The 18,385-nt window shown below is 42.6% G+C and overlaps 1 protein-coding gene across 2 annotated transcripts in view; it reads left to right on the top strand.

Annotated features, from left to right (window-relative positions):
- Nucleotides 1–3,177: 3,177 nt before the first annotated feature.
- The window catches only part of LOC129812575 (uncharacterized protein C6orf118-like), a 102,410-nt gene continuing 87,202 nt past the window's right edge, over nt 3,178–18,385 (top strand). For both annotated transcript variants that reach the window (XM_055864372.1, XM_055864285.1), the window contains exons 1-7: nt 3,178–3,278; nt 4,011–4,226; nt 4,433–4,779; nt 12,131–12,293; nt 14,953–15,075; nt 16,639–16,698; nt 17,387–17,505. In XM_055864372.1, coding sequence (XP_055720347.1) covers nt 4,017–4,226; nt 4,433–4,779; nt 12,131–12,293; nt 14,953–15,075; nt 16,639–16,698; nt 17,387–17,505 — 1,022 coding nt within the window. In that variant the 5' untranslated portion in view covers nt 3,178–3,278; nt 4,011–4,016. The remainder of the gene's footprint in view (nt 3,279–4,010; nt 4,227–4,432; nt 4,780–12,130; nt 12,294–14,952; nt 15,076–16,638; nt 16,699–17,386; nt 17,506–18,385) is intronic.

Raw genomic sequence — 18,385 nt, 5'->3', positions numbered from 1 at the left:
ACTGTTATAAGGATGTTCTCAATGTGTTATAACTGTTATAAGAATGTTCTCATCGTGTTATAACTGTTATAAGAATGTTCTCATCGTGTTATAACTGTTATAAGAATGTTCTCATCGTGTTATAACTCTTATAAGAATGGTGTAGACAAGTTCTAATAACTGTTATAAGAATGTGTCTAGACGTGTTATAACTGTTATAAAAATGGTCTAGACGTGTTATAACTCTTATAGGAATGGTGTATACATGTTATAATAACCGTTATCAGAATTGTCTATACGTGTTATAACCGTTATAAGAATTGTCTATACTTGTTATAAGAATTGTCTATAGTTGGTTTAAGAATGGTCTAGACGTGTCATAAGAATGGTCTAGACGTGTTATAACTGAGGAATGTCTCAACTGTAAATGTAAGAGAGCAGGAATGATGATGAGTTTTATAAAAAAAATCTTGAAAACACTCAATGTCCTTTCCTGTGTGAGCTTTCGTAACTGTTTCACAGTGCTTCATAACTGTAATGTCTGTTTTAGCTACTAAAAGCCTAGAATGAGGCTGAAAAGCTGCCGCACGGCGCGCAACCATTCTGGAGGGACGCCGCCCTCCCAATTGCTCTTTGCAAACTGGGATAAATCAAATCAAATCGGATTTGTGACATGCTCCGAATACAACAGGTGTAGACCTTAAAGTGAAATTCTTACTTACAAGCCCTTAATCAACAATGCAGTTTTAAGAAAAATACGTGTTTAGAAGGTATTTACTAAAATAAACTCGAGTAAAACATAAAGAAAGAAAGAAAAGGAAAAAGCAAAGGAAAAATAACAAAAAATGAAGGAGCAACAATATAATAACAGTAGCGAGGCTATATACAGGGTATTACGGTACAGAGTCGATGTGGAGGCTATATACAGGGTATTACGGTACAGAGTCAATGTGGAGGCTATATACAGGGTATTACGGTACAGTCAATATGGAGGCTATATACAGGGGGTACCGGTACAGAGTCAATGTGGAGGCTATATACATGGTGTTACGGTACAGAGTCAATGTGGAGGCTATATACAGGGTGTTACGGTACAGATTCAATGTAGAGGCTATATACAAGGTATTACGGTACAGAGTCAATGTGGACGCTATATACAGGGGGTACCGGTACAGAGTCAATGTGGAGGCTATATACAGGGGGTACCGGTACAGAGTCAATGTGGAGGCTATATACAGTGGGTTCCGGTACAGAGTCAATGTGGAGGCTAAATACAGAGGGGTACCAGTACAGAGTCAATGTGGAGGCTATATACAGGGGGTACCAGTACAGAGTCAATGTGGAGGCTATATACAGGGGGTACCGGTACAGAGTCAATGTGCGGGGGCACAGGTTAGTCGAGATTATTGAGGTAACATGTACAGTACCAATTAAAAGTTTGGACACACCAACTCATTCAAGGGTTTTTCTTCATTTTTTCACTATTTTCTACATTGTAAAAAAGTAGTGAAGATATCAAAACTATGAAATAACAAATATGGAATCATGTAGTAACGAAAAAAGTGTTAAACAAATCAAAATATATGTTATATTTGAGATGCTTCAAAGTACCCACCCTTTGCCTTGAGAGAGTCACTGGTACTTCCTGCTTTAGTTTTTGCCCTTAAGCAGGAATCAGGAGGATAGAGTTATGGTCAGATTTGCCAAATGGAGGGTGAAGGAGAGCTTTGTATGAGTCTCTGTGTGTGGAGTAAAGGTGTTCTAGAGTTTTTCCCCCCTATAATTGTGCGTGTAACATGCTGGGAGAAATGAGGTAAAACGTATTTAAGTTTCCCTGCATTAAAGTCCCCGGCCACTAGGAGCGTCTCCTCTGGATGAGTATTTTCTTGCTTATGGCGTTATACAGCTGGTTGAGTGTCGTCTTAGTGCCAGCATCGGTTTGTGGTGGTAAATAGACAGCTACAAAAAATAACGATGAAAACTCTCTTGGTAAATACTGTGGTCTACAGCTTATCATGAGATACTCTACCTCAGGCGAGCAAAACCTTGAGACTTCCTAAATATTAGATTTTGTGCACCAGCTGTTATTGACAAATAGACACAGACCTCCACCCCTTGTTTTAACGGAGGCAGATGTTCTATCTTGCCGATGGACCGAAAACACAGCCAGCTGTATGTTATCCATGTTGTCGTTCAGCCACGAATCGGTGAAACAAAGGATATTACAGTTTTTAATGTCCCATAGAATAGTGTTGATCGGAGCTCATCCATTTTGTTATCCAATGATTGCATGTTGGCTAATAGGACTGATGGTAGATGGGGGTTCACTCACTCTCCGTCGGATCCATCTATCATTAGGTCTGGGAATATTATAATGTTGCCAGCAAGGAATACAGAAAGATATCATGTGCTCCATTTCAATTATTTTACTTCTTCTTGATGATAAAATAGTTTATCATCTGCCAAACGCAATAGTTCTGTAAACCTAAAAGTGTGAAGGTGTTGGCTTCTTTGTTGAAATGGCGTGTTGGCTTCTTTGTTGAAATGGCGCGTGTGGGTTACTTAAGCAATAAGGCCCGAGGGGGTGTGGTATATGGCCAATATACCACGGCTAAGGGCTGTTCTTAGCGCGACGCAACTCGGAGTGCCTGGATACAGCCCTTAGCCGTGGTATATTGGCCAATTACCACAAATCCCAGAGGTGTCTTATTGTTATTATCAACTGGTTACCAACGTAATTAGAGCAGTAAAAATAAATGCTTTGTCATACCCGTGGTATATTGTCTGATATACCATGGCTGTAAGCCAATCAGCATTCAAGGCTAGAACCAGACAGTTTATAATTCCATTAGTTACAACACCCGGTACAGGGATGGCTAACTCAGGAAATTCCTTTGGTCTCTACTGAGTTAGGTAAATCAGCTTTAAGTTTTTGTTGCAAATTATTTATTTATTTTCTGAAATGTGATGGTTTGGTGCCTCTTGGCCAATTCAGAATGCTGATTGAGGACCTTTTTACTGATGAATGTGTTAGTTTTTTTATGAACGTGTTTTTCTTTTTTTCTGCTTGCATTTTGTATTTTTATTTTGATGTGTGTATTTTTTCAGGGCTCGTATAATTCAGGGCTCATCTGTAAAAGAGACCTTGGTCTCAGTATGACTCCCCGATAAAATAAAGGTTAAATAAAATTAACTTCCGCCACCGTGTGTTGACGCGCGGTATCCCCTGACAACCGTCTGGGGAAAACAGGAATCTTTTCTCCGAACTTTTCTCTTCACCTCTGGGCAGACAGACGCGGGTGAGTACAGTAGATCATGCTTCGGCAATATGATGTTGGTGTAGTTATTTCGTGCGAATTACAGTGTTTATGTCGTCTCAAGAAACGTTTAGCTGTAGTTTACTTATTTGCGTGCCTGCGTGCGTGCTTTGCGCCAATCTATGTAAACTCATGGATTTGACTTTCCCAAATTACAGCGCTTGCTAGACAAATAATCTGCACATGATGGACATCTACCGTGAAATGCAGTGTAATTATTAACAGAGCAAAATGCTAATCATGTTTCTAGGTAGAGCTTTCAACAAGGTCAATGAATAGAATATGTGCAAGTTAGAGGCTATAGATATTCTGAGTAGGCAATTTATTTATTTTTTTATTTAACCTTTATTTAACTAGGCAAGTCAGTTAAAGAACAAATTCTAATTAACGATGATGGCTTACCCCGCGCTAGGCCAATTGTGCGCCGCCCTATGGGACTCCCAATTACGGCCGGATGTGATACAGCCTGGATTCGAACCAGGGACTGTAGTGATGCCTCTTTCACTGAGAAACAGTGCTTTAGACTGCTGCGCCATTCGGGGGCCCACTCGGCAATACTTTGCTACATTTAACATGCTAGTCCTTAAGCAGAAAGAGAGACTTGCTGTTAGTGCTTTCATCTTAAAACGGCATAATATTTAGCCTACAATGACCCCAAAAAAAGCACACATCTTTCCAATACCACATTCAAGTTCCTTCCCGCCCTCCTCTCAGCCAGCCATGTCTACCAAGGCTACCACCCCTAACAAGCCTCGGATGCTGAGGGTATCTGACGTACGCCGGGAGCTCCGGAGCCTTCTCCTGGGGGCAGAGATGGCTCACAAGGCTGACATCCAAACATACAGCTGTGGCCACCTGAGCCCTTACGCCCTGAGCCAGACCCAGCCCCACCGGAGGAGGACAGAGGAACCAATCTGGGAGATGTCTGAGGTCTTTCCCCCACTGTTCACTTTCTATATTCAGTACCCTTTTGCAGAAAAATGCATTGAAAGTATAGAGAGCATTACTTTTTTTTCACGGGCGAGCAGCGTTTACCCACCAATTTGTTTTACCATTACATCACTGCTTACAATGACACAACAACAATCACATACAACAACAACAAAGCCTAACATCAACATATTCATTATCTCTAGGTCCAGGACAGAGAGAAGGATGAGGAGGAAGGCCTGAATCCCAGTCCTTTTACGCAACGCCTACAGAGACAAACCAAGATGGCCGCCAACATCGAGAAGATGACGGAAGCCATGTTTGACTTCACTGTCGCCAAGGGCCTAAAACCTACAGTCTTGAAACCTGGGCAGCATGAAAGCCTTACTGGCACACAGAGAGGAATGAAGGGAGAGGAAGGAGAAGAAAGAGAGAGGAGGAGGAAAACAAGTCTCAAGATGGTTCTGGACACCTCTGAGCTCTTCCTGGTCAAACCCAGCGTAGCATCACAGACCAAACCTCCTGGAGGTGTTGAGGAGGGGAGCCAGGATAGGTAAGGACAATAATAATAAATAAAGCGGTGAGCAGCAATGAACGGGGTTCACAGGATGAAAGAAAGGACACAAGATCATTATGATAATGATGTGTAAGCATTACTAGGGCTGTTAGGGTGAACGTATTACCGCCACTCCGGCAGTCACGAGTCATGACCGCAGTCAAATTCCATGTGACTGTTTAGTCACGGTAACTAGGCTTCTCCAAGCTCTGATGCTGCTGATGGTCATTAGTAGCCTACCAAACTTGCTAACTGCCTGGTACTCAGCACTCTATTATCCCTGTAATCACTCTGACATCAATGCAAATTTAATTTGAAAATAAAAATCAAACACTTCATGAGAGCCCATGAGCTCATGTTGCGCAACATTTCTATAGGCTAGAGAAAACAGGGTGATGGCCTCTTAAAAAGAGGAGGCTCCCATAAGCTTTCTATAGGCCTACGTTCCTAATATTAAACATATTGCTTCTCTGGCATGAAAATGAACCACGGGAATAGCGTCCTCCATTCGCTATTTAAGTGCATAGATGACATGTATTTTTTTATATGATAATAGTCCATTCTAAATCAAAACAAATTTCACACATATTATTTAGTATATGTAAGGACAATATTAAATCAAGAATAGTCTAATGGGGGACAATATTCGCCTATCACTAATGTTTGCTAACTAACAGTATGCTTTGCAATAAAAATGACTTTCTGACAAAATTAGAAACTTATATCTAGAAAATGTAGTTAGATTCTTACCCGTATAATGCATGCATGTGTCACGGCAGACTGGAACCATTTAACTCCTTTTTGTTCGTAGCTACATCTTATTTGGCCAGCTTTGTGTCAAGTCACTACGGTTCACACTGATTGTGGCGTGTGCAGAATGTAGCTCATCACTTTTTCCAACTGATCTCTCGATGTTGGAATCGATGTTAAATTCAGGGCATCAATGTTGTTGAGAAAAGTAGCTAAACTTTTCTAGTTCTCGATGGCTAATGTTATATCTTTCAAAAACGGTCCGTTGGATAGGACTGTCAACACATACTGAACAGCTAACATTATAGACAGAAGCGCGCTACATGGCAGACCAATCCAAACTCATCTCCCGGCATGTCCAGCCTATACATTATCTCAGCCAATCATGGCTAGTGGGAAGGTTCCTCACTTTTTCCATGGCTAAACCAACTAGGCTCGTAATTTAACAATTTTATTCGTATTTATGTATGGAATACGAGTTTGTTATTAAGGCACATGAAAGTTCATGTTCCAGAAGGCATTTCTGCAAAAAAATGCATTTGGATTTAAAAATATATATAATTACATTCAAATGCTGCTCCTGTGACGTGAGACATACGCCTAATTTCCTGAAACGAGTCACATATTTATTTCTCCACAGAATAGGTCACATTTTGTACTGTGGGGGATAGTAGATTGACATAGGCTAGTGCTCATTTTGTTGGCTGAAGAAAAGTAAATGTGGACAGTTCTTCCAGTATCTTCAATATGTGTCTCAGAATTGGATACGGACACGCGCAGTTGTGTCCCCGATGTGTCTGTCTTCACTTGTAGCCAGTGCGAATGACCCAATGTGAGAAAGACCAAATGGCCGTAAAAGGCATGGAATTTTTTATGGGGCATTACGGCATCACACAAAGGGGATGCCGCCAGGAAATTTGAGGCATTATCAAGTGCTTGTTGAATTGTGAATGAGAGACTGATGAAGTGTGTACAGCCTGCTCAATAAAAAAAAGCACAGCTCATGTCTTTCATGCAGCTTTTTTCAAATCGTCATTAGAGTCACATCATGCAGCCTTAGAATGTATTAAAAATCAAAACATATAGCCTAATGTTTGTATCACAACTAAAGTTAAATTATAACTCTACATGAATCATATAGGAGGACCTGTTTCTTTGTTAACCGCTCAACACAGAATAGCCGATTGTGCTCACTCCCTCAAATCGTTTGGAGAAAATATACTTTCTATTTTATTCAGTTTTGTTCAATTATATTCTTCATACTATAAAATATATATATTAATTTTTTACTTCATTTAACTAGGCAAGTCAGTTAAGAACAAATTCATATTTACAATGACGGCCTACCCCGGCTAAACCTGGACGAACGCTGGGCCAATTGTGCGCCGCCCTATGGGACTCCCAATCACGGCCGGATGTGATACAGCCTGGATTCGAACCAAGGACTGTAGTGACGCCTCTTGCACTGAGATGTAGTGCCTTAAACCGGGAGCCCAAATGCCACGGAATTCTAACACCCACGGTACTGATGTATAAAAAATAAACACTGCACATTACACACTCAACACATACACACTAAAAACAAATGGTTCTATATAGAGCAAAATAAGGGTTATTTGGCTTGTAACCATAGCGGAACCCTTTTTGGTGCTATATAGAACCTTTTTTTGAAGGTTCTATAAAGTACTGTGCTTATAAGATTCTAAATGGAACATGTAGGGTGGTATAAAGGTTCTATAGAGAACAATTAAAAAAGGTTCTATTTAGCACCAAAAAAGGGTTCCGCTATGGTTACAACCCTTTTTTATGGTTCTTTATAGAACTTTCATGGAGAATGGTTCTATAAAGAACATTTCTCAATCTCTAAGGTTCTTTGTAGAACCACCCAGGTTTGTTTTATTCTGTTTTAACATCCATATTATATTGTTAAATTTCCATAGGTTTTATTATTGTGTTTATTGAGAAGTTGAATCAGGTGTTCTAGCTCTAGAACAGCTGGGGGTCACTGAGGAGAGAAGTGAGAACTACTGACTTAGTAACCATTCTCAGTTGACACAAGGCCATCCACAAGTCTTTCACAAGACACCGTCACTAGCCGTAGTCATATATAACATGTAACAGCATAACACAACAGATTAGATCAACTGGAATGACACTCTCATTCACAGTTGAATGACACTCTCTCTCCCGGTTGAATGACACTCTCACTCACGGTTGAATGACACTCTCTCTCACGGTTGAATGACACTCTCACTCACGGTTGAATGACACTCTCACTCACGGTTGAATGACACTCTCACTCACTGTTGAATGACACTCTCTCTCACTGTTGAATGACACTCTCTCTCACGGTTGAATGACACTCTCTCTCACGGTTGAATGACACTCTCACTCACGGTTGAATGACACTCTCACTCACTGTTGAATGACACTCTCACTCACTGTTGAATGACACTCTCACTCACGGTTGAATGACACTCTCACTCACGGTTGAATGACACTCTCACTCACGGTTGAATGACACTCTCACTCACGGTTGAATGACACTCTCACTCACGGTTGAATGACACTCTCACTCACGGTTGAATGACACTCTCTCTGACGGTTGAATGACACTCACTCACTGTTGAATGACACTCTCACTCACGGTTGAATGACACTCTCACTCACTGTTGAATGACACTCTCACTCACTGTTGAATGACACTCTCACTCACTGTTGAATGACACTCTCTCTCACGGTTGAATGACACTCTCACTCACGGTTGAATGACACTCTCTCTCACGGTTGAATAACACTCACTCACTGTTGAATGACACTCTCTCTCACGGTTGAATGACACTCTCTCTCACGGTTGAATGACACTCTCTCTCACGGTTGAATGACACTCTCACTCACGGTTGAATGACACTCTCACTCACGGTTGAATGACACTTCACTCACTGTTGAATGACACTCTCACTCACGGTTGAATGACACTCTCACTCACTGTTGAATGACACTCTCACTCACTGTTGAATGACACTCTCACTCACGGTTGAATGACACCCTCACTCACGGTTGAATGACACCCTCACTCACGGTTGAATGACACCCTCTCTCACGGTTGAATGACACCCTCACTCACGGTTGAATGACACTCTCACTCACGGTTGAATGACACTCTCACTCACGGTTGAATGACACTCTCACTCACTGTTGAATGACACTCTCTCTCACTGTTGAATGACACTCTCTCTCACGGTTGAATGACACTCTCTCTCACGGTTGAATGACACTCTCACTCACGGTTGAATGACACTCTCACTCACGGTTGAATGACACTCTCACTCACTGTTGAATGACACTCTCACTCACGGTTGAATGACACTCTCACTCACGGTTGAATGACACTCTCACTCACGGTTGAATGACACTCTCACTCACGGTTGAATGACACTCTCACTCACGGTTGAATGACACTCTCACTCACGGTTGAATGACACTCTCTCTGACGGTTGAATGACACTCTCACTCACTGTTGAATGACACTCTCTCTCACGGTTGAATGACACTCTCACTCACTGTTGAATGACACTCTCACTCACTGTTGAATGACACTCTCTCTCACTGTTGAATGACACTCTCTCTCACGGTTGAATGACACTCTCACTCACGGTTGAATGACACTCTCTCTCACGGTTGAATAACACTCACTCACTGTTGAATGACACTCTCTCTCACGGTTGAATGACACTCTCTCTCACGGTTGAATGACACTCTCTCTCACGGTTGAATGACACTCTCACTCACGGTTGAATGACACTCTCACTCACGGTTGAATGACACTTCACTCACTGTTGAATGACACTCTCACTCACGGTTGAATGACACTCTCACTCACGGTTGAATGACACTCTCACTCACTGTTGAATGACACTCTCACTCACGGTTGAATGACACCCTCACTCACGGTTGAATGACACCCTCACTCACGGTTGAATGACACCCTCACTCACGGTTGAATGACACTCTCACTCACGGTTGAATGACACTCTCACTCACGGTTGAATGACACTCTCACTCACGGTTGAATGACACTCTCACTCACTGTTGAATGACACTCTCTCTCACTGTTGAATGACACTCTCTCTCACTGTTGAATGACACTCTCACTCACGGTTGAATGACACTCTCACTCACGGTTGAATGACACTCTCACTCACTGTTGAATGACACTCTCACTCACGGTTGAATGACACTCTCACTCACGGTTGAATGACACTCTCACTCACGGTTGAATGACACTCTCACTCACGGTTGAATGACACTCTCACTCACGGTTGAATGACACTCTCACTCTCGGTTGAATGACACTCTCACTCACGGTTGAATGACACTCTCACTCACGGTTGAATGACACTCTCTCTGACGGTTGAATGACACTCTCACTCACTGTTGAATGACACTCTCTCTCACGGTTGAATGACACTCTCTCTCACGGTTGAATGACACTCTCACTCACTGTTGAATGACACTCTCACTCACTGTTGAATGACACTCTCTCTCACTGTTGAATGACACTCTCTCTCACGGTTGAATGACACTCTCACTCACGGTTGAATGACACTCTCTCTCACGGTTGAATAACACTCACTCACGGTTGAATGACACTATCACTCACGGTTGAATGTCACTCACTCACGGTTCAATGACACTCACTCACGGTTCAATGACACGCTCACTCACGGTTGAATGACACTCTCACTCACAGTTGCACAAAAAGAGCTGTGAGTGAGCCACGGCCCTAAATATTCTAGAATATTCTATTCTAGTAACATTTTAGTAATTTAGCAGATGCTCTTATCCAAAGTGACTAACAGTAGTGAGTTCATACATATTGGTACTGGTCCCCCTGGTCCCCCAACCCTGGCATTGCAAGCACTATGCTCTACCAACTGAGCCACATAGGACCCATCACTAAAATATATATATATATTTACTGCAAATAACAATTGAAGGGCTGAAAGGGTTCTTTCGGTCAGTGTGGTTCCACATAGAACCCTTCCCAAAGCACCGTTGAGGAGTCCTCATGTTTTAGTGTGACATAGGCCTTCCGGTCACATTCATTGGACATTAAATAAAAGGTGAAAAAGAGACTGCACACTGCATTCTATTCTCTTCATCAGGTCAGACCGGCACCTGCTCAGGAACAATGGATTGCAATTATATGTTTTCTTATAAATTGCACATGTTGTCCTTGTCTTACTAATATATTATAGTATATTCCATTTAGCAGACACTTTTATCTAAAGCGACTAACAGACAGTCATGCATGCATTTTACGTATGGGTGGCCTCAGCGGGGTGGCCTTTAACCCTTGACCTTTGGCGTCGCACGCGCTATGCTCTACCGTCTGAGCCACACAGGACCCTCTTACACATCACAGGACCCTCTTACACATCACAGGAGCCTCTTACACATGATAGGAGCCTCTTACACATCACAGGAGCCTCTTACACATCACAGGAGCCTCTTACACATCATAGGAGCCTCTTACACATCATAGGAGCCTCTTACATATCACAGGAGCCTCTTACACATGATAGGAGCCTCTTACACATGATAGGAGCCTCTTACACATCACAGGAGCCTCTTACACATGATAGGAGCCTCTTATACATGATAGGAGCCTCTTACACATCACAGGAGCCTCTTACACATGATAGGAGCCTCTTATACATCATTCTTTGGTCAATGATCCACAGGTACTGGTTCACTCAGTCTCACCTGGTCCATCTACAGGTACTGGTTTACTCAGTCTCACCTGGTCCATCTACAGGTACTGGTTCACTCAGTCTCACCTGGTCCATCTACAGGTACTGGTTCACTCAGTCTCACCTGGTCCATCTACAGGTACTGGTTCACTCAGTCTCACCTGGTCTATCTACAGGTACTGGTTCACTCAGTCTCACCTGGTCTATCTACAGGTACTGGTTCACTCAGTCTCACCTGGTCCATCTACAGGTACTGGTTCACTCAGTCTCACCTGGTCCATCTACAGGTACTGGTTCACTCAGTCTCACCTGGTCCATCTACAGGTACTGGTTCACTCAGTCTCACCTGGTCCATCTACAGGTACTGGTTCACTCAGTCTCACCTGGTCCATCTACAGGTACTAGTTCACTCAGTCTCACCTGGTCCATCTACAGGTACTGGTTCACTCAGTCTCACCTGGTCCATCTACAGGTACTGGTTCACTCAGTCTCACCTGGTCTATCTACAGGTACTGGTTCACTCAGTCTCACCTGGTCTATCTACAGGTACTGGTTCACTCAGTCTCACCTGGTCCATCTACAGGTACTGGTTCACTCAGTCTCACCTGGTCTATCTACAGGTACTGGTTCACTCAGTCTCACCTGGTTCATCCACAGGTACTGGTTCACTCAGTCTCACCTGGTCTATCTACAGGTACTGGTTCACTCAGTCTCACCTGGTCCATCTACAGGTACTGGTTCACTCAGTCTCACCTGGTCTATCTACAGGTACTGGTTCACTCAGTCTCACCTGGTCTATCTACAGGTACTGGTTCACTCAGTCTCACCTGGTTCATCCACAGGTACTGGTTCACTCAGTCTCACCTGGGGGGCCTGACCAAGAAGGACCAGATGAGGATGATGAGACACTTTGACAAACAGGTGTTGAGGAAGCAGGACCTCCGGGACAGGAACTGGATCCGCGGGAACAAGGCTGCTGAGGTCTACGAGTGGAAGCTAGAGAAGGTGGGGAAGACTAACGTGTTTCTCTTTGGTTGTACAAATTAGACCCGCTACAGTATAAACATCACGTAATACCATAACATACTGATTACACCGTAATAACCCATGGGTTACTTCTATGTTTCTTTGGGACTAATTATTTGAAACAAGTCGTACATATCCTCCATAGGTAATAACAGGCCTACAAGAGGGAATAGTATGCTGTAAATTATAGGGCAGTATTCTTCAGTCCCCTAGAGGTGTTGAGGTCAACAGTATTCTTCAGTCCCCTAGAGGTGTTGAGTTCAACAGTATTCTTCAGTCCCCTAGAGGTGTTGAGTTCACCAGTATTCTTCAGTCCCCTAGAGGTGTTGAGTTCACCAGTATTCTTCAGTCCCCTAGAGGTGTTGAGTTCAACAGTATTCTTCAGTCCCCTAGAGGTGTTGAGTTCACCAGTATTCTTCAGTCCCCTAGAGGTGTTCAGGTCAACAGTATTCTTCAGTCCCCTAGAGGTGTTCAGGTCAACAGTATTCTTCAGTCCCCTAGAGGTGTTCAGGTCAACAGTATTCTTCAGTCCCCTAGAGGTGTTCAGGTCAACAGTATTCTTCAGTCCCCTAGAGGTGTTCAGGTCAACAGTATTCTTCAGTCCCCTAGAGGTGTTCAGGTCAACAGTATTCTTCAGTCCCCTAGAGGTGTTCAGGTCACCAGTATTCTTCAGTCCCCTAGAGGTGTTCAGGTCAACAGTATTCTTCAGTCCCCTAGAGGTGTTCAGGTCAACAGTATTCTTCAGTCCCCTAGAGGTGTTCAGGTCAACAGTATTCTTCAGTCCCCTAGAGGTGTTCAGTTCAACAGTATTCTTCAGTCCCCTAGAGGTGTTGAGTTCAACAGTATTCTTCAGTCCCCTAGAGGTGTTCAGTTCAACAGTATTCTTCAGTCCCCTAGAGGTGTTGAGTTCAACAGTATTCTTCAGTCCCCTAGAGGTGTTCAGTTCAACAGTATTCTTCAGTCCCCTAGAGGTGTTCAGGTCAACAGTATTCTTCAGTCCCCTAGAGGTGTTCAGTTCAACAGTATTCTTCAGTCCCCTAGAGGTGTTCAGTTCAACAGTATTCTTCAGTCCCCTAGGGGTGTTCAGGTCAACAGTATTCTTCAGTCCCCTAGAGGTGTTGAGGTCAACAGTATTCTTCAGTCCCCTAGAGGTGTTCAGTTCAACAGTATTCTTCAGTCCCCTAGAGGTGTTCAGTTCAACAGTATTCTTCAGTCCCCTAGAGGTGTTGAGTTCAACAGTATTCTTCAGTCCCCTAGAGGTGTTGAGTTCAACAGTATTCTTCAGTCCCCTAGAGGTGTTGAGGTCAACAGTATTCTTCAGTCCCCTAGAGGTGTTCAGGTCAACAGTATTCTTCAGTCCCCTAGAGGTGTTCAGTTCAACAGTATTCTTCAGTCCCCTAGAGGTGTTCAGTTCAACAGTATTCTTCAGTCCCCTAGAGGTGTTCAGGTCACCAGTATTCTTCAGTCCCCTAGAGGTGTTCAGGTCACCAGTATTCTTCAGTCCCCTAGAGGTGTTCAGGTCAACAGTATTCTTCAGTCCCCTAGAGGTGTTCAGGTCACCAGTATTCTTCAGTCCCCTAGAGGTGTTCAGGTCACCAGTATTCTTCAGTCCCCTAGAGGTGTTCAGTTCACCAGTATTCTTCAGTCCCCTAGAGGTGTTGAGTTCAACAGTATTCTTCAGTCCCCTAGAGGTGTTGAGTTCAACAGTATTCTTCAGTCCCCTAGAGGTGTTGAGTTCACCAGTATTCTTCAGTCCCCTAGAGGTGTTGAGTTCACCAGTATTCTTCAGTCCCCTAGAGGTGTTGAGTTCACCAGTATTCTTCAGTCCCCTAGAGGTGTTCAGTTCAACAGTATTCTTCAGTCCCCTAGAGGTGTTCAGTTCACCAGTATTCTTCAGTCCCCTAGAGGTGTTCAGTTCAACAGTATTCTTCAGTCCCCTAGAGGTGTTCAGGTCAACAGTATTCTTCAGTCCCCTAGAGGCGTTGAGTTCACCAGTATTCTTCAGTCCCCTAGAGGTGTTGAGTTCAACAGTATTCTTCAGTCCCCTAGAGGTGTTCAGTTCAACAGTATTCTTCAGTCCCCTAGAGGTGTTCAGGTCACCAGTATTCTTCAGTCCCCTAGAGGTGTTCAGGTCAACAGTATTCTTCAGTCCCCTAGAGGTGTTGAGTTCACCAGTATTCTTCAGTCCCCTAGAGGTGTTCAGGTCAACAGTATTCTTCAGTCCCCTAGAGGTGTTCAGGTCAACAGTATTCTTCAGTCCCCTAGAGGTGTTCAGGTCAACAGTATTCTTCAGTCCCCTAGAGGTGTTCAGGTCAACAGTATTCTTCAGTCCCCTAGAGGTGTTCAGTTCAACAGTATTCTTCAGTCCCCTAGAGGTGTTGAGTTCACCAGTATTCTTCAGTCCCCTAGAGGTGTTCAGGTCAACAGTATTCTTCAGTCCCCTAGAGGTGTTCAGGTCAACAGTATTCTTCAGTCCCCTAGAGGTGTTCAGGTCAACAGTATTCTTCAGTCCCCTAGGGTTGTTCAGTTCAACATAACACTCCAGATAGCATTTCTCCCCATCTTCCACTTCACTTCACACAGGTGCAGCTTTGACTCAGTTATTACCGTACAATATGGTGTGTGTCTCCTTCTCCAGGAGCTGAGGAGGCTGTCAGACCAGAGCTGTCCCAGTAGAGACCGCCTGGGGGTTTTCAGTGACGTCTTCAACGACGTCTGTGAAGGCTCGCCAGTATTCAGAGACATCCTCAGGGAAATCAAGGTTGTTCCATTTCCTCTCCACCTCTCACTTACCTCTCTCCCTCTCCTCCTCTCCCTTACCTCTCTCCCTCTCCTCTCCCTTACCTCTCCCCCTCTCCTCCTCTCCCTTACCTCTCTCCCTCTCCTCCTCTCCCTCACCTTTCTCCCTCTCCTCCTCTCCCTCACCTCTCTCCCTCTCCTCTCCCTTACCTCTCTCCCTCTCCTCCTTTCCCTCTCCTCTCCTCCTCTCCCTTACCTCTCTCCCTCTCCTCCTCTCCCTTACCTCTCTCCCTCTCCTCCTCTCCCTTACCTCTCTCCCTTACCTCTCCCTCTCCCTTACCTCTCTCCCTCTCCTCTCTCCCTCCACTCAGCAGCAGCACATGGTAAGCTTATGGGATGGGATGAATTAGAGGATAGGGACTGGGAGCCTGAGAGACTGACAGTCTCCTGAATTAGAGGATAGGGACTGGGAGCCTGAGAGACTGACAGTCTCCTGAATTAGAGGATAGGGACTGGGAGCCTGAGACACTGACAGTCCCCTGAATTAGAGGATAGGGACTGGGAGCCTGAGAGACTGACAGTCTCCTGAATTAGAGGATAGGGACTGGGAGCCTGAGAGACTGACAGTCTCCTGAATTAGAGGATAGGGACTGGGAGCCTGAGAGACTGACAGTCTCCTGAATTAGAGGATAGGGACTGGGAGCCTGAGAGACTGACAGTCCCGTGAATTAGAGGATAGGGACTGGGAGCCTGAGAGACTGACAGTCTCCTGAATTAGAGGATAGGGACTGGGAGCCTGAGAGACTGACAGTCTCCTGAATTAGAGGATAGGGACTGGGAGCCTGAGAGACTGACAGTCTCCTGAATTAGAGGATAGGGACTGGGAGCCTGAGAGACTGACAGTCTCCTGAATTAGAGGATAGGGACTGGGAGTCTGAGAGACTGACAGTCCTGTGAATTAGAGGATAGTTTCCCTCTTCCCATGTAAAGCACTTTGAGTACTTCAGTTGGTAGAAAGGTGCTCTAAAAATCCAATCCAAAATTATTATTTGTGTTATTATTATTATTGTTGTTATTGTTATTATTATTGTTGTTAATATTATTGTTATTGTTATTATTATTGTTATTATTATTATTGTTATTATTATTGTTACCATTGTTATTATTATTATTATTATTGCTATTATTGTTATTATTATTGTTATTATTATTACTATTGCTATTATTATTATTATTGTTACTATTGTTATTATTATTATTGCGATTGTTATTATTATTGTTATTATTATTATTATTGTTACTATTGTTATTATTATTATTATTACTATTGTTATTGTTATTGTTATTATTGTTATTATTGTTATTGTTATTATTTTGTTGTTGTTGTTGTTATTATTATTGTTATTATTATTACTATTGCTATTATTATTATTATTATTATTATTGTTACTATTATTACTACTATTGTTATTGTTATTGTTATTATTATGGTTATTATTGTTATTATTGTTATTGTTATTATTTTGTTGTTGTTGTTATTGTTATTGTTATTTTTCAATCTGTATTTCTCCCTTCTGCTTTCCAGACAGACTATGATCTGTACCTCAACTCTATTCTGGACTCCCAGACATCTCTCCAGGACTTGGTAAATATTACAAACACATTCAGATTTTATTTAAAAGTTTATTTGTATCCTAATTATATGGAAATCTTACTCAATTATTGTGTTTTCACTGCATATGGAGGTCTGTACTGACACCAATTGAGCTTTTGATTGACTACTGTAACCCTTATTTACCTCAAATTCAAATCTGGACCCCGAAACCAGTTCCACTGCTTTTTGTCATTCCTCCCCTCTTATCGGGGACTGATTTAGACCTGGGACACCAGGTGGGTGATTCCACTCTAATCAGGGACTGATTTAGACCTGGGACACCAGGTGGGTGATTCACCTCTAATCAGGGACTGATTTAGACCTGGGACACCAGGTGGGTGATTCCACTCTAATCAGGGACTGATTTAGACCTGGGACACCAGGTGGGTGATTCACCTCTAATCAGGGACTGATTTAGACCTGGGACACCAGGTGGGTGATCCCCCTCTAATCAGGGACTGAATTAGACCTGGGACACCAGGTGGGTGATTCCCCTCTAATCAGGGACTGATTTAGACCTGGGACACCAGGTGGGTGATTCACCTCTAATCAGGGACTCATTTAGACCTGGGACACCAAGTGGGTGTGATTAATTATCCGGTGGAATAGGAAACCAGCAGTGCACTATATTGTACTAATCTTCATTGAGTATTGTATCCCTCCTCCTCTCCGTGGTCAGTCTGAGCTGGCTCCGCTGAGTGTTCTGGCCCTCGTAGGGGCCGAGGATCTGGAGGAAGCTGGGAACGAGGTGTCCAGGCTGGGAGAGGAGGCGCAGAGGGCCCTGGAGGAGAATGAAAGGTAGGGATGAGTCTCTGAGGGAATGGATATATATATACACAGTGAGGGAATGGATATATATATACAGTGAGGGAATGGATATATATATATACACAGTGAGGGAAGGGATATATATATACACAGTGAGTGAATGGATATATATATATATATATATATATATATATATATATACAGTGAGGGAATGGATATATATATATACAGTGAGAGAATGGATATATATATACACAGTGAGGGAATGGATATATATATATATATATATATACAGTGAGGGAATGGATAGATATATACAGTGAGGGAATGGATATATATATATATACAGTGAGGGAATGGATATATATATATATATATATATATACAGAGTGAGGGAATGGATATATATACAGTGAGGGAATGGATATATATATATATATACAGTGAGGGAAAGGATATATATATATATAAACAGTGAGGGATTGGATATATATATATACACAGTGAGGGACTGGATATATATATATACAGTGAGAGAATGGATATATATATATACAGTGAGGGAATAGATATATATATATATACAGTGAGGGAATGGATATATATATATATATATAAAATGAGGGAATGGATATATATATATACAGTGAGGGAATGGATATATATATGTATACAGTGAGGGATTGGATATATATATATATACAGTGAGGGAATGGATATATATATATACACAGTGAGGGAATGGATATATATATACACAGTGAGGGAATGGATATATATATATACAGTGAGGGAATGGATATATATATATATATACAGTGAGGGAATGGATATATATATATATATATATACACAGTCAGGGAATGGATATATATATATACACAGTGAGGGAATGGATATATATATACAG

This window comes from Salvelinus fontinalis, chromosome 1, assembly GCF_029448725.1.
Source record: "Salvelinus fontinalis isolate EN_2023a chromosome 1, ASM2944872v1, whole genome shotgun sequence".
Taxonomy (NCBI): Eukaryota; Metazoa; Chordata; class Actinopteri; order Salmoniformes; family Salmonidae; genus Salvelinus; species Salvelinus fontinalis.
The sequence above is the reverse complement of the archived record's forward strand: the minus strand, read 5'-3'. Positions and strand labels throughout refer to the sequence as shown.